Consider the following 15,748-nt stretch of genomic DNA (forward strand, 5'->3'; position numbering starts at 1 on the left):
TTGGAGGCTTTTAAGCAGAGGCTGGATGGCCATCTGTCGGGGGTGCTTTGAATGCGATTTCCTGCTTCTTAGCGGGGGGTTGGGCTAGATGGCCCTTGAGGTCTCTTCCAACTCTACTATTCTATGATTCTATGATTCTATGAGGTCTCTTCCAACTCTACTATTCTATGATTCTATGTTGTATCTTCCATCTCCTTCCCTCTGAGCCTCATTTCGGAAAACGGCTTCGGAGGTTTAATAGGGGCCAAGCCTCTCCGGTGGCTCCGCGTCCCTTGGCAAAAAAAAAAAAAAAAAAAAAAAACTGCCTTCAAGGAGGGTCGAGATTGGAGACCGGATGGAGGGCGCTTCCTTCTCGGCTTCGGGGCGGGGGCGCCTGGAAACAGGCTCGCCCTCCGCTCCCTGACGCTGTTTGCCATGCCGCTGCCGCCGACCGGCCGCGCGAGGGCGTCCCGTGTGTTAGTTCCCACAAATTAACCGGCCTCTCCTTCGCCCCCGAGGCTCCCCCGGCGCCCCCGAGCAGTGCGGTTCCTCAGAGGGCGCTCTTCTCCGCCCTCCCCGGCCATTCTCGGGCCCGAGGGGGCTTTGGGAGGCGCCCTGGAGGCCCGCAAACAGGGCGCCCCCCTCCTCCGCCTCCCCCTTGCATAGGGCGCGCCATTGAAATCTCCCGCGAGGGGCCCTTCCCGGTTCCACAGCGCCGCCACAGCCCCGCAGCCGCCTGGAGCTCCGTCAGGGGAAGCGGGACCCGCTGCTGTGGCGCCTCTGTGTCCCTTGTGGCGAGCAAGGGAGCTCCGCGAAGGGCCTTCGAAAAGCACAACTCGGAGCGGGCCCCTTTGGCTCTTGTTGTTGTTCCCAACACGGTCCGCTGGAGGAGTATATAAAGAGCTGCGGCAGCGCGCGCTCCCTCAGAACGCTGTTTGCGAGCGAAGAGGAAGGTTGTGGAAGGCTGAGACAGAGAGAGGCTGCATCTGAGACTTTGTCGCATTCCTCTCCTATTTTCGGCCATGTCTGTGGAACTGGAAGAAGCCGACTTGCCCTTAACGGAGGCCGAGGAGGCGCCCTTGGCTCCCGAGAAGAAAGGCGCCGCCAAGAAGGCGAAAGCGGGCCTTGGGGGCGCCTCGGCCTTGTCTCCCTCGAAGAAGAAGAAGAACAGCAAGAAGAAGAACCAGCCCGGGAAGTACAGCCAGCTGGTGGTGGAGTCCATCCGGGCGCTGGGCGAGCGCAACGGCTCCTCGCTGGCCAAGATCTACAACGAGGCCAAGAAGGTGCCTTGGTTCGACCAGCAGAACGGCCGCACTTACCTCAAGTACTCCATCAAGGCCCTGGTGCAGAACGACACCCTCCTCCAGGTCAAAGGCACCGGCGCCAACGGCTCCTTCAAGCTCAACCGAAAGAAGCTCGAAGGAGGAGCGGGGGAAGGAGGAGGAGGAGGCGCCGCCATAGCCTCCCACGCTAAGCCCCACAAAAAGGCGGTGGCAGTAGCGGCGACCCCAAAGAAAGTGGAGAAGAAGCCCAAGGCGCTGGAGAAGAAGTCGTCGCACAAGAAGGGCGCCTCGCCGTCCCCAGCCGCCAAGAAGGAGAAAAGCAAGGCCAAGGAGAAAAGCAAGGCCAAGAAGAGCGGCGCCCCTTCGCCTTCCTCAGCGGCCGCTTCTTCCTCGCCTGGCGCCAAGAAGGCCAAAAAGGCCGCCAAGCCCAAGCCCCTCAAGAGTAGGAAGTGAGCCGCGGAGGGAGGAGCAGGACTCAAGGGAAGGAGAGACGGAGAAAGAGAGGCCTTGCTCATCCTCCTCCTTTCCTAGGACTCAGATCCCAGACTGCGCTCGAAGCACAGAGCCACCTTTTCCTCGCTTCGGTTGCGGCGGGCGCAAGGAACACTTTCCCTCCATCTTTTTTTTTGTATATTTCTTTTTTTGTCGTCAGAGTTGTTTTTTCACCCCCTCTTGCTCGTGTTATACGGTTCTGGAAGACTCGTTTTTTTGTGTGTGGGGGCGGGGGTGCTATTTCGCTTGCGGTTTTTTTGTGGATTTATTCAGTCGCGTATCTGAGCCTCGGTCCATGTATTGCAGGCATGGGCAAACTCGGGCCCAGCCTCCGGGCGTTTTGGCCTTCAACTCGCACCATTCCTAACAGCCTCAGGCCCCTTCCTTTTTCCCCTCAGCCGCTTAGCTGAGGGGGAAAAGGAAGGGTCCTGAGGCTGTTAGGAATGGTGCGAGTTGAAGCCCAAAGGGCCCAAATTTCCTCATACCTGATGTATTGGCTTCTATTTGCTCTGAGGGGAGTGGGGGGGGGGGCTGTCTTTGAGTGAGCTTCCTGCAGCTGAGGGGGCGCCTCGTAGTCGCCATGGCAACGGCCCCAAAGCAGCTTGGCCTCCCCCGCCCCTTTTTTTGTTTCTAAAGGGACCTAGTCGGAGAGGGAGACGCCCCCCTTTGCCTCCATCTTGTACTGTACTGCCTTTTTCCAGTTCTTGTCTTCAGTTGCCTTTTTTTTGTATTGTGTTTTCTTTTGTGAGAGGGTTGTTTTTTTTTTTGGTCAATAAATCGTATTAAATTCTTTTTTCATTCACTGCTGGCGCGGTGTTCATGTTGAGAGCCTTGGGGAAGGGAGAGGCCCAGGGGTGGATCCAGCTGCAGGATTGGGGAGGAATATAGATGGGTTGCTGTGATTTTTCTGAGCTGTTCTAGGAGCATTCTCTCCTGACGTTTTGCCTGCATCTGTGGCAGGCATCCTCAGAGGTTGTGAGGTCTGTTGAAAAGGCAAGGAAGGTTTATATATCTGGAAAGTCCAGGGTGGGAGAAAGAACTTATCTGAGGCAGGTGTGAATGTTTTAATTAATCACCTTGATTAATATTAATATTAATGCTTACTGCCTGGGGGAATGCTTTGTTAGGAGGTACTGTAGAGTCTCACTTATCCAAGCTAAACGGGCCAGCAGAAGCTTGGATAAGTGAATATCTTGGATAATAAGGAGGGATTAAGGAAAAGCCTATTAAGCATCAAATTAGGTTATGATTTTACAAATTAAGCACCAAAACATCATGTTCTACAACAAATTTGACAGAAAAAGTAGTTCAGTATGCAGTAATGCTATGCAGTACTGTATTTATGAATTTAGCACCAAAATATCACGATGTATTGAAAACATTGACTACAAAAATGTGTTGGATAACCCAGAACGTTGGATAAGCGAATGTTGGATAAGTGAGACTCTACTGTATATCTGAGGCAGGTGTGAATGTTGCAATTAATCACTGTGATTAGCAGTAATGGCCTTGTCAGATTCATGGCCTGGCTGCTTACTGCATTTGGGAAATCCTTTGTTAGGAGGTATTGGCTGGGCCTGATAGTTTCTTGTCTGGAATTCCCCTGCCTTCTGAATGTTGTTCTTTATTTACTGACCTAATTTTAGAGTTTTTTAAAATACTAGTAGCCAGATTTCATTCATTTTCATGGTTTCCTCCTTTCTGTTGAAATTGTCCACATGCTTGTGGATTTCAATGGCTTTTTTGTGTAGTCTGACATGGTGGTTGTTTGAGTGGTCCAGCATCTCTGTGTTCTCAAATAATATGCTGTGTCCAGGTTGGTTCACAAGCATGTGGACAATTTCAACAGAAAGGAGGAAACCACGAAAATGAACAAAATCTAGCTATCAGTATTTAAAAACTCTAAAATCAAGACAATAAAGAACAACACTCAGAAAACAGGAATTCCAGACATAATCGGGTCCAGCTAACACCTCCTAACAGAGGATTCCCCCAGGCAGTAAGCAGCCAGACGATGAAGCTGGCAAGGCCATTAATGCTAATCAAGGTGATTAATTACAACATTCACACCTGCCTCAAACAGACAAAGAGTTCTTTCTCTCACCCTGAACTTTCCACAGATATAGAAACTTGACTAGTTTTCAACAGACCTCACAACCTCTGAGGATGCCTGCTATAGATGCAGGTGAAACGTCAGGAAAGAATGCTTCTGGAAAATGGCCATATAGCCCGTAAAACTCACAGCAACTCAGTGTTCCGGCCATGAAAGCCTTCAACAACACAGTAATTATGTAGAGGTGGGGGCCTCCTTTTCTTAAAGTGGTTTCTCCCTCGACTCTAGCGCCAGTAAAGGGCGATGGGAAAAGCCATTTTAACAAGAGGGCACCGTTCCTCCAATGGGTTACTCAACACCCCCCATGACATTTTATATACTCTGTCGTTCATGGAAAGTGTGATGGCTTACCCACCCACCCACAAACCCGAATTCCATTGCTCCTCTTACACAAAATGCTTAATAGTGCAGAAAGGGATGGAGAAGCTGCTGCGCTAGAGTTCTTCGTTCCCTATGCCCGTTATTTTAGTAGCTCCTGAGTAATAGGATGGGTCCAAATTCAGAAAGGGGGCGGGGCTCCGGCTCCACGGCAATGCTTGGGTGGCGCAGGCGCCTTGATGCCAAAGATGAGGCTCCGCCCCTCCCTGACGACGCTTTTCTTTGCCGGGATTACGTCATGGGTGCGAATTGGCGTTCGCAGTCTCGCTCTGATTGGCTGGGCTGGGCTGGGAGGCGAGGTCACGCAACTCCTTTCGCTTGGTCCTCGGGCCGATTTAGCCGCCTCCTCCCAGGTTTAAAGGGGAAGAAGGCAAGGCTCAAGGACTGCATTCTTTCGCCTTCCTTCCTGTGTGCAAACTCGTTGCCGGAAACCATCTTTCGAATTACAGTAGAGTTTCACTTATCCAACATAGACGGGCCGGCAGAACGTTGGATAATAAGGAGAGATAAGGAAAAGCCTATTAAACATTAAATTAGGTTATGATTTTACAAATTAAGCACCAAAACATGTTATACAACAAATTCAATACACAGTAATGCTATGTAGTAATTACTGTTTTTACGAATTTAGCACCAAAATATCACAATGTATTAAAACATTGAGTACAAAAATGCGTTGGATAATCCAGAACGTTGGATAACCGAGTGTTGGATAAGTGAGACTCTACTGTACATATTTACCCAAATCCTAGGAGCCTCCGGTGGCCATGGGCATAAAAGCCTTGTGACTTGAAGATTGGGTTGCTGACCTGAAGGCTGCCAGGTTCGAATCCCACCCAGGGAGAGCACGGATGAGCTCCCTCTATCAGCTCCAGCTCCATGCGGGGACATGAGAGAAGCCTCCCACAAGGATGGTAAAACATCAAAAAAACATCCGGGCGTCCCCTGGGCAACTTCCTTGCAGACGGCCAATTCTCTCACTCCAGAAGCAACTCAGGTTGCTCCTGACAAGAAAAAAAAACAAAACAAACCCCTCAAATCCTAATGATTACTCCTCACCAAGTACAGCCCACTGACTGAATAGTTCTGTTCTAATTGTAACCAGAAGTAAAAATTAAAGAGTCTTAACATTAGGACTGAAGATCTATAGCAGGCATGAGCAAACTCCGGCCCTCCAGGTGTTCTGGGATTTCAACTCCCACAATTTCTGGCCTCAGACCCTTTCCTTTTCCCCCTCAGCCGCTTAAACTAGAGGGCCGGAGTTTGCCCATGTCTGCACTATAGCCTATAGATTTAAAATCTCTTGCAGCGTGCATATTCAACATCAGTATCAGTAACATCATTATTGTGGCAGACTTTGGCTGCAGCTACATTGTAGAATGAATGCTGTTTGACACCCCATTACTGACATGGCTTAATGTTATAGATTAATCATAGGAATTGTTTGGTGAAACAAAGAAGGCCAAGGAGCTTGTAAAACCACAACTTCCAGGATTCCATAGCATTGATGCATGGCAATAGTGTAGGTGTAGTTTAAGTCTATGACAGCTTAACTTTGTTCTCGGTCTCTAAGGTGCTCAAGACCTCTTTGCATACTTTTATTGTTTTTTTGTGACTGAACACTTTCCCAAAAAGTGCCTTTCTGTGGCTGAAGAGGGCTGGACTCTTCTGACACCCCCCCCCCCCCCTAATGCAGTGTGTCCTCTGATCCGTTTTCATTTTACGGCGTTTTTTAGGCAAGATTTGTTCAGAGGAAGTAAGAAACAACTTGAAGGCACACAACAACGATTAAGATTATAAAATGATATGAGTGAGCAAAACAGTTCTCACAGTCCAAATGATAACATACCCACCCACACTGCGTTTCCACAGCCAAGTGGGGATTTGATCCATGGCCTCCAGATTTGCAATCCAATGCTTCAAACCACTACACGCTGACTCAAGGTAGCTATTATTTTACTCTATTTAGCAGTAATGATCATTGTGGATCTAGCTATTTCCACACTCGGGGGAGAAAGTGTGGTGAGGCTGAAAGATGCATTATGATTAATGCCCACTAACAAGTCTCTAGGGCCCTTCTCATGCAAGCACAAATCAACTACCACTAACACAAGAATGCAGCCTTAAGAGACATCCAAACTCCACAAGAGAGTAGCAAATTTTCATGTAGTACACTAAAGCTGGTTGTAATTAAAGATCTTCAGAAACACTGGTAACTTTGGTCTGAAATGTTCCAATAGCCATCAACCCTGTTGGTGAAGACTGGAACACAGTGTTTGACTTAATAGTGGGAACTTATAGAAGCAATTCTGCATTTACAGAATTTGTTGAAGGCAAGTAAGAGAATCTATTACCCTCATACCCTATGGAGATTCAATTACAGTATCATGATCTATACCGACAAGCTCTTGGGACAGAGCCTTTCCTAGGCAAGTATGGAAGTCACAATATTACAGCAGAGGCATCAATCCTTCTCATTAGTGTTGACGTCATGAGCTTTAACCATGTCTGTTCGAGGATGCTCTACACACATCAGACCGAGTTATACAGAAGCAAGTAGACTACTGCACTTTGTGCAAACAAACTGCACTTTGGTTCATCTGGTATAACTGGCAACAGTTACTAAGGTAGCACTGTCCCTTTCTCTACCAGAATATGCAAGTTCACATTTTTAAGAGCAGGCTTCATCCCAGCCGCAAAGGTACAATTTTTGCTGCCAACTTTGGCAAATATGTGAAGAAACTTGAGCTGCTTTGGGTCCTATACTGGCAGAGGGGCGGGTAAATAAAGTAAGGTGCTAAGATGGGTGATTAAACTGCATTGTTAAAAAAACAAAGAAATGCAGGAGAAATCTTGCCACCAATCCTCCAAACTCAATGGTAGTTCAAACGCTAACAGGTTTATTACAGCATAGGCAAAAGATTTAATAGATGATAAGCAGGTTACTTGAGGCCACATGGCCAAACAAGAGAAAAGCCATGTGCAGCAGTGGCTATTTGGAGTATAGTGGCATTAATCTCAAGCTGATGAACACAGGAGAACCTCCACTGCTTTCTCTTTCTCTTCTAAAAGCACAGTCTACTTACCAAACTATCATCATCCAAAAATTAAATCCTTATTTGCAGCAAAAGCAGCACAGTACGTAATTGTGTTAGATTCCCTATATAGCAACCATAAAAATTCAGACCTATTTACCGGGGTTCATATCGGACATCAGTTTTCTGCAAAACAAGCAAGTCTTTATCTTCCCAATTCTTATAAAGATATTTTAGCCGCTTGTACATTTCTACATTTATTCAGATGCTTTAGACAGGAATATTAACATTCTTTTTTAAGATTCTATATACCATTTCACCCTAGGAAAACAGAATGAGTTCATGTTTGCTCTTAATCCAGATATGTTATAAAATGGATTATGAACATTTATGAAGAGTATTACCTTCGGGAGAGCCAATGTAGTAGAATAGCTAGAGCATTGCCTTATAGCTCTGGAGACCAGGGTTCAATTTTCTGCATAGCCAGGGAAGCCCACAGGATGACCTTGAGTAAGTGACATCCTCTTAAGCCCCTGAAAACCCCATGATTGGTTGTCATAGGGTTCCCATAAGCTTGAATGTGACTTGAAGGCACACAACAACTATTACCTTCCGGTCAGTTCCATCCCTCCCTCCTCTAATGCCCTACACCACCACAAATATATCCCACTGGCTATTCACTTCTATTAGAATTAAAAAGAACTCAGCTCACACTGACAATACTTAGCAGCTTAACAGAGCAGGAAAGCTCGGCTTAATATTGTGAAGTAATTAGGAGAGCAGCTGGCATGATCTTCTTGCTGGCAAATGTACTTTCTGGAAAATAGAGAGCTGCAATGTATAATTTCAGAGCATGAGACAAATTCTAGTTCTGTTTAGATCTGAACTGGACAGCATTAACTGTACTGATTCTAGTAGCGTAAATAAAAATTCAATCTCTCAGCTAAGGAGCATTTTAAGCAGGCCCACACAAAATAACCACCGAACATCAAAAAGGTCACTTCTTAAAATCCTAGATAAGGTCTAATGCAAAATACTATTAAATACAATAGTATTCTATACATGTCCACTGCATGCCCATTTTGTGTTGAAATGGGACTTCCTATAATCTAAACAGCCATAAAATAAAGCCCGAACCCCATCTTTCTTTTAAAAGAATACTAGTTTGCTTGAATGATATATAGTGTTGCGTTTGAAATAAAAAAATGCAGATTCTAAAAGGACACCCATTACACTATACACCAATTCTTTTTTTCCCATTTGCTTTCCCTTATTTTGGCTGATTTAGAATACACAATATATAAAACTAGCACCACAATCTTTCTTCCAATAGAGTTAGAAGCTACTTGCTTTAAAAAAAGTCATAAAATATGTTTTATAGTGAGATTGTTACCTTATAGACCTTGGTTTCTGCCTTCTGTTTTTTGGGAGATAGTATCTAAAGAAACTCCAATCATTGCAAAATCAGCAAAATATTTCAATGCCTAGATGTAGGACCCATGAGCTCTTTGCATAGAAGATTAGAGCTCCTTATTAGAATTAGTGCCATTTCTAAAATTTTAACTGTTTCTGTAATCAAAATATCCTTCCACTTCAGACATTAGAAGATATGGTAGTTAACGCAAATTGGACCAACTGGCTATATTACAAGAATACATGGCACCCTATTTTCGACCATTTTAGTGATCACAAAATCTTCCCTTGTGCAGAACTTAAAATAATGTAATAGAAACCTCAGATCAGAGTATTCTCATTGAGAGGAGCAAAGGTGGTGGGAATGAGAAGAGATAAGCAGGCAGAGGTAAAGCAGGAGTCCTTTGGATACACAGGTCAGATAACCCTTTTTAAGCTGACTGAAGGAGTCTTCCAATTTTTGAATATAGTTGAACCCCAATGTATTTGCCTACACGATTTTTCTCTCTTGGATAGAAGGAAAAGTCAGGGGAGCTGAAGAGAAATGCCTTGTGTGGCTGGCAGTCAAGAAGAAGCTGCTGACCTTCCACAGTGGCCCAACGTCCCTCCCAGCAATATCTCTGGGCATGAATCCTTTTCCCCATAGGAACATCTAGATAGGTAAACGAGTGATGTGCGGACAAGCAACAGCTCTCATGTGCATCAAAACCGAATCAGTTTAATAAGAATATGAGTTTTGCACTTCTCCAGTATTACAAGTTCCGCATTGTCTAATAAATACAAAGCAATCTTTGACAGAACACAAAATAGTGATTTTGAAAATAATTTGAAAGACAGAAAAACACAAATACAGAACTTTAGCTACTACTCTTTAGCAGTTGTTTGTAAAGAAATGCCTCTCCACCACAATGCAATCAAGTCTTCCTTCTGAGAGAAAGGAAGACCTACACTGGTCCAGTGCCAGAGGAATGAGATTGCTATTTAGAAACATGAGGGGTTTTTTTCCTTCCTGAGCCTGCACTGGAGTTGGGAGGTCAGGGGGAAGCAGGCAAGACAATCAAACAGGGGCAGATAAGAGATCTACTTTTTGAGCATTAACAGTGAAACAGTATGCCTACCAGCAATGGAATGAACAAACTGCCTTCATTATCCAGTTATTAAAGCATCCAATTTCTACTAGTCTAGGTTTTATTAGTCGAACCAGAGCAAGACATATTTCATCTACAGATTTACAACTCACTTGATGGGTTGAACACATGCTACTTAACAGCACATACAGCTGACCATAATAATAATTATTATGAGTTCTACGTATTCAACAGCCTAGGCACTGCTGCATGCACATGGTTCTATCAACTCTTCACCTAAGCAAGACAGATTCGGCTCCAATACCATTTCAGAAGACCACAGCTACATATTGCACCACAGAATTGGCTAGGCCAACTTTCATGCTTGCACATTTAACCAAACACTTATTTCATAAGTCACCACATAACTAGGTGTTTTATTTTTGTATAAATTACCTTTTGCTCCTAAAAAAAACCCTTCAGTCTCTCAAACATCAATCCACCAAGGATTACAAATAACCCAATGCCACACTTGCATTCTATTTTAATTATCTGAAGTGAAATTTGGAACAATAAACACCACATAATTTAAAGTGCAAACTAGGGTTCAAATGCTAAAGTTCAGCCACCATCAATGGCTCTACAAAAGAATGAAAACTCAAGGAGCGGAGGGGAGGGAAAGGGGGGGAAGGAACCAGTACAATGCTTTAGTGTTCCAAAAAGCTAGCGTACCTCTGATCTAATATTATTTAGGCTGAAAAGGACAAAAGCTTATACTAAAATACTGTGATTTAACTTATTTTAGCTCCACTGACATCAAAAGGACCAAAATACACCCAAATTCATGAGCTCTTGCTTCCACTTGGCTATCAGCTAAGCTGTTAAATACACTTAGAAGATCCAAATTTATCACATCAAGGCAAGGTTTCTTCTCTGCCACCTCCCATCTCCCAGTGGTTGAAACATTACTGCTTCATGACATGCATCCCAATCTCACTTGTCTCTCTAGCAGATCTTACAAGTTTTGTGTTTTTAAAAACAACCCTGAAAGACCCATTCAACCAGAGGTGACCGTGAGACAACAACACAGGCATGTGTACAGCCTTGCAACTTATAAACCACTGTTTACTACTATTATTTGTTGTTTTTATAACCATTTTTTAAAAAGCAGCTTTGCAACAACAACAAAAATTAAGAATATATAAGCAATGGGGGTCCAAAACAGACAAAACACAAACTACAGTCAGGAGGAATAGCATATGAAGCTGAATCTTTCTGAGCAAGACAAATTCCTCTTTTTACACTGAAAATTTCCTAGCAGCTTCCCACTCCGCCCCACTTCCTTTATACTTCATTTTGTGATCACATTGAACGGGGATGTGCAGCAATATCAGGTAGATAAATCCATCAGCATCTCGATCTCTGGGACAGTCACTTTACGAAACCAGACCAGATCTTTGTGCAAAACAACAAAACAATCAAAAGGTAACACTTTTTCCTTCAAGAGTACCCGCAGACAGGGTACAGGCGAGCTCCACTGTCCCAAACGGTGGCACAAACACTCAAACCAGAACCCCTTGACCTTCCCAGTGTAGACTTTGAAGCTTCTGCTGTGCTTCATGATCCTTGAAGAGTCTCATTGATTTCAGTTTATTGGAAAAAAATAAAAATGCAGGAATCATTCTTCCAGTAAAAAAAAAACCTTCACTCACAAACCAACAACAATAAAGACAACATTAAAAAAAACACCCCAGGCTGTTCCTCCTTTGCCACTCCTCTCTTCTGGAGAAAATAAAATGGATTTAGGGAAGGAGGGAAAAAAACTTCCTCATTGCACAGATGCTGCAGATTAAGCCGCTTCCAAAGTAAGGGATTTCAGGCTTGGAGGGCAGTTGGAGGGGGGATCAATTTGCAAGACACTAGGTGGCAGCCAGGCCCAAAAGCAGGTAACCTTTCAGTGACATGGAAAAGAAGCAAGATGACTCTTCCCACAATAATCTCTGCCACAATTGAGGTTTCCTAGAGTGCTGAAGTGATCAGGCAAAAGGGAGGGAGACCTTTTTTTTTTTGGAGGAGGAGGTTTCTGAGTTGTATGGCCATGTTCCAGAAGCATTCTCTCCTGACATTTTGCCCACATCTATGGCTGGCATCCTCGGAGGTTGTGAAGTATATTGGAAAACTAAGCAAGGGAGGTTTATATAACTGGAAGGTTCAGGATGGGAGAAAGAACTCTTGTCTGTTGGAGTCAAGTGTGAATGTTGTAATTAATCACCTTGATTAACATTAAAAAGTCTTGCAGCTTCAACGCCAGGCTGATTCCTGCCTAGGGGGATTCTTTGTTGTCAGAATATTGTTCATTATAAGGAGGAAACAATGAAAATGAATAAAATCTGGCTACCAGTGTATAAAAAAATCCTCTAAAATCATGACAGTAAATAAATTACAACACTCTGAAAACAGGGGAATTCCAGACAGGAAACAATCAGGGCCAGCTAACACCTCCCAACGTATGATTATCCCAGGCAGGAAGCAGCCAGGCTTTGAAGCAACCAGGCTTTTCAATGCTACTCAAGGTAGTTAATTGTAACATTCACACTTGCCTCCAAAATACAAGAGTTCTTTCCCCCACTCTGGACCTTCCACAGATACATAAACCTCCCTAGCCTAGTTTCCAACAGACCTCACAACCTGTAGGCAAAACGTCAGGAGAGAATGCTTCTGGAACTTGGCCATGCCGCCCAGAAAACTCACAGAAACCCAGTGACATGGAAAAGGAGGAAGGTGAGGCTTTCCCATAATTTCTGGTACAATGCAAGGAGACGGGAACACAGGAGTGTTAAGAGTCTTAGCCAGGCATGGGCGAACTTGGGCCCTCTCTCCAGGGGGTTTGGACTTCAATTCCCACTACTCCTAACAGCCTCAGGCCCTTTCCTCTCCCCCCCCCCCAGCCGCTTAAGCGAAAGCTAAGGGAAAGGAAGGGGCCTGAGGCTGTTAGGAATGGTGGGAGTTGAAGTCCAAAACAACTGGAGGGAGCGCCCAAGTTTGCTCATGCCTGGTCTAAGCTAAAGGTGGGAGGGGGGAGAGACCAGATGGAAGGAAACAGTCATGGAGAGTGACTAAGAGGGCCGTGAACCCTTTGGTGACATGGGAAAAAGAGGAAGATGACCCTTTTCCCACAAAGAGAGGGAATACAAGAGTGCTGAATGGAGCAGATTGACCCAAGAGTGCTGAAGGGACCAGGCTGAAGGGGTGAGAGGCGGGCAGAGCACCAGGGAGAAGAGAAGGGGAGAGGAGGAGGGGGCCAAGGGGATGCGGCTCAGTGTCCGGGTTGGGTGGGCTTCTCCGGGGCCACCCGCTTTCCGCACTCCCGAACCCGTCCTGGGCGCCGCCCTCACTTCTTGGAGCTCTGGGTCTTCTTGGGCAGGAGCACGGCCTGGATGTTGGGCAGGACGCCTCCCTGGGCGATGGTGACGCCGCCCAGCAGCTTGTTGAGCTCCTCGTCGTTGCGGATGGCGAGCTGGAGGTGGCGCGGGATGATGCGGGTCTTCTTGTTGTCCCGCGCCGCGTTGCCGGCCAGCTCCAGGATCTCGGCCGAGAGGTACTCCAGCACGGCCGCCAGGTACACGGGGGCCCCGGCGCCCACCCGCTCCGCGTAGTTGCCCTTCCGCAGCAGGCGGTGCACGCGCCCCACCGGGAACTGCAGCCCGGCCCGCGAGGAGCGCGACTTGGCCTTGGCGCGGGCCTTGCCGCCGGATTTGCCCCGGCCGGACATGGCGGAGGGAAGGGCGCAGAGAAGGAAGAGCCTGGGAAAAGGCGGGAGGGAATGCGTTAGTACAGATCGCGACACAGCCCGCCCTCTCCCCCTCTCCCCCTCTCTCTCGCTCTTCGCTCACCCTCAGCCGCTGCTGCTTCTCTGCAACCTCCCCCTTCGAGCGTCGCCGCTGCAATGACAACAAGCGCGAGCTGCTGAAGGGATATAAATCCAAGCCTGACTCGTCGCCTGCTTGTCATTGGTGGAGGCAGGAGCGGCTCCGCGTTCTCATTGGCGGGTATTCCGATCCCTGATTTGCATAGGAGGCTCGCGGCGTCCATGTTCGGACTCGGGCGAGGAGAGGGAGAGAGGGAGGGGTTGCTGCTACTGTTGGGGAATATTAATGCCAAGGAGAGGCAGGGGTTTCATTCGAGCTCCTTTGGCGCGGGCGGAGGGACAAAAGAATCCCAGAACCAATAGTAAAAGAAACCTCTAAAATCAGGTCAGTAAATAAAGTATAAAGGTAAAGGATTCCCCTGACGTTACGTCCAGTCATGTCTGACTCTGGGGGTTGGTGCTCATCTCCATTTCTCATGTGGCCGGCATGATTGCATAGAGCGCCGTTACCTTCCCGCCGGAGCGGTACCTATTGATCTACTTACATTGGCATGTTTTCGAACTGCTAGGTTGGCAGAAGCTGGAGCTAATAGCGGGCGCTCACTCCGCTCCCGGGTTTTCAACCTGGGACCTTTCGGTCTGCAAGTTCAGCAGCTCAGTGCTTTAACACACTTCACCACCGAGGCTAAGTATAGCACTCCGAAAACGGGGATTCCAGACATGAAACAATCAGGGCCAGCTAAGACCTATAATCATAGAGTTGGAAGAGACCTCACCGGCCATCCAGTTCAACCCCCCTGCCAAGAAGCAGGAAAATCATTCAAAGTACCCCCAAGAGATGGCCATCCAGCCTCTGCTTAAAAGCCTCCAAAGAAGGAGCCTCCACCACACTCTGGAGCAGAGGGTTCCACTGCTGAACAGCTCTCACAGTCAGGAAGTTCTTCCTGATGTTCAGGTGGAATCTCCTTTGGTGTAGATTGAAGCCCTTGTTCCGTGTCCTAGTTTCCAGGGCAGCAGCAAACAAGCTTGCCCCCTCCTCCCTATGACTTCCCCTCACATATTTATGCAGGGCTATCTCAGCCTTCTCTTCTGCAGGCTAAACATGCCTGGCTCTTTAAGCTGCTCCTCATAGGGCTTGTTCTCCAGACCCTTAATCATTTGAGTCGCCCTCCTCTTGACACATTCCAGTTGTCAACATCTCCCTTAAATCGCAATGCCCAGAATTAGACACCATATTCCAGGTGTGGCCTGACCAAGGCAGAATAGAGGGGTAGCATTACTTCCCTGGATCTAGATGCTATACCCCTATTTATGCAGGCCAAAATCCCATTGGCTTTTTTAGCTGCTGCATCACATTGTAGGCTCATGTTTAACTTGTTGCCCACAAGGACTCCAAGATCTTTTTCACACATACTGCTGTCAAGCCAGGTGTCCCCCATTCTGTATCTTTGCATTCCATTTTTTCTGCCTAAGTGGACTATCTCACATTTGTCTCTGTTCAATTTCATTTTGTAAGTTTCGGCCCATCTCTCTAATCTGTTAAGATTATTTTGAATTCTGCTCCTGTCTTCTGGAGTGTTGGCTATCCCTCCCAATTTGGTGTTGTCTGCAAACTTGATGATCATGCCTTCTAACCCTTCATCTGAGCCATTAATAAAGATGTTGAACAGAACCTCTCAACAAAGGATTTCCCCAGGCAGGATCAACCAGGCCTTGAATTTGCAAGGCCATTAAATGCTAATCATTGGAACATTAACTGCCCAGAGGGAAACTATTCCTGTTGCTGGAGGAACATTAGGAGGAATGGTGGTTCTCATGAAACTTTTCCTTGATTTGAGTCTACTGGGAGGAGGCTGATAGCCATGCAGTGGATGGCTTTCAAAGTGTTTAACCTTATTTCTCTCACAGTTAGCGGCAAGTTCCCATCGCACATCAGGTGAGCAATGCCAGCTAGCTTATAGAGTTGAAGGCCTCATAATGAGAAGACAGGAAAGCTTGGAGAAGACAATGATGTTAGGGAAAATGGAAGGAAAAAGGAAGAGAGGCCGACCAAGGGCAAGATGATGGATGGTATCCTTGAAGTAACTGGCTTGACCTTGAAGGAGTTGGGGGTGGCAACA

General features: G+C 46.4%; 2 protein-coding genes across 2 annotated transcripts; one reads left to right on the plus strand and one right to left on the minus strand.

The window, feature by feature from the left end:
- Positions 1-515: 515 nt before the first annotated feature.
- On the plus strand, positions 516-2,556 carry LOC134296040 (histone H1.10). The gene has a single exon (XM_062969827.1). It carries the CDS (start codon positions 1,002-1,004, stop codon positions 1,713-1,715), a length of 714 nt encoding a protein of 237 aa, XP_062825897.1. The 5' UTR covers positions 516-1,001; the 3' UTR covers positions 1,716-2,556.
- A 6,835-nt stretch (positions 2,557-9,391) lies between these two features.
- On the minus strand, positions 9,392-13,792 carry LOC100566861 (histone H2A type 2-B). Its single transcript, XM_008105290.2, has 2 exons — positions 13,654-13,792; positions 9,392-13,563 (listed from the first exon to the last, which is right to left on the minus strand). The coding sequence occupies exon 2, from the start codon at positions 13,530-13,532 to the stop codon at positions 13,152-13,154; it is 381 nt and encodes a 126-aa protein (XP_008103497.1). The 5' UTR covers positions 13,533-13,563; positions 13,654-13,792; the 3' UTR covers positions 9,392-13,151.
- Between the last annotated feature and the right edge of the window lie 1,956 nt (positions 13,793-15,748).

This window comes from Anolis carolinensis, chromosome 2, assembly GCF_035594765.1.
Source record: "Anolis carolinensis isolate JA03-04 chromosome 2, rAnoCar3.1.pri, whole genome shotgun sequence".
Taxonomy (NCBI): Eukaryota; Metazoa; Chordata; class Lepidosauria; order Squamata; family Dactyloidae; genus Anolis; species Anolis carolinensis.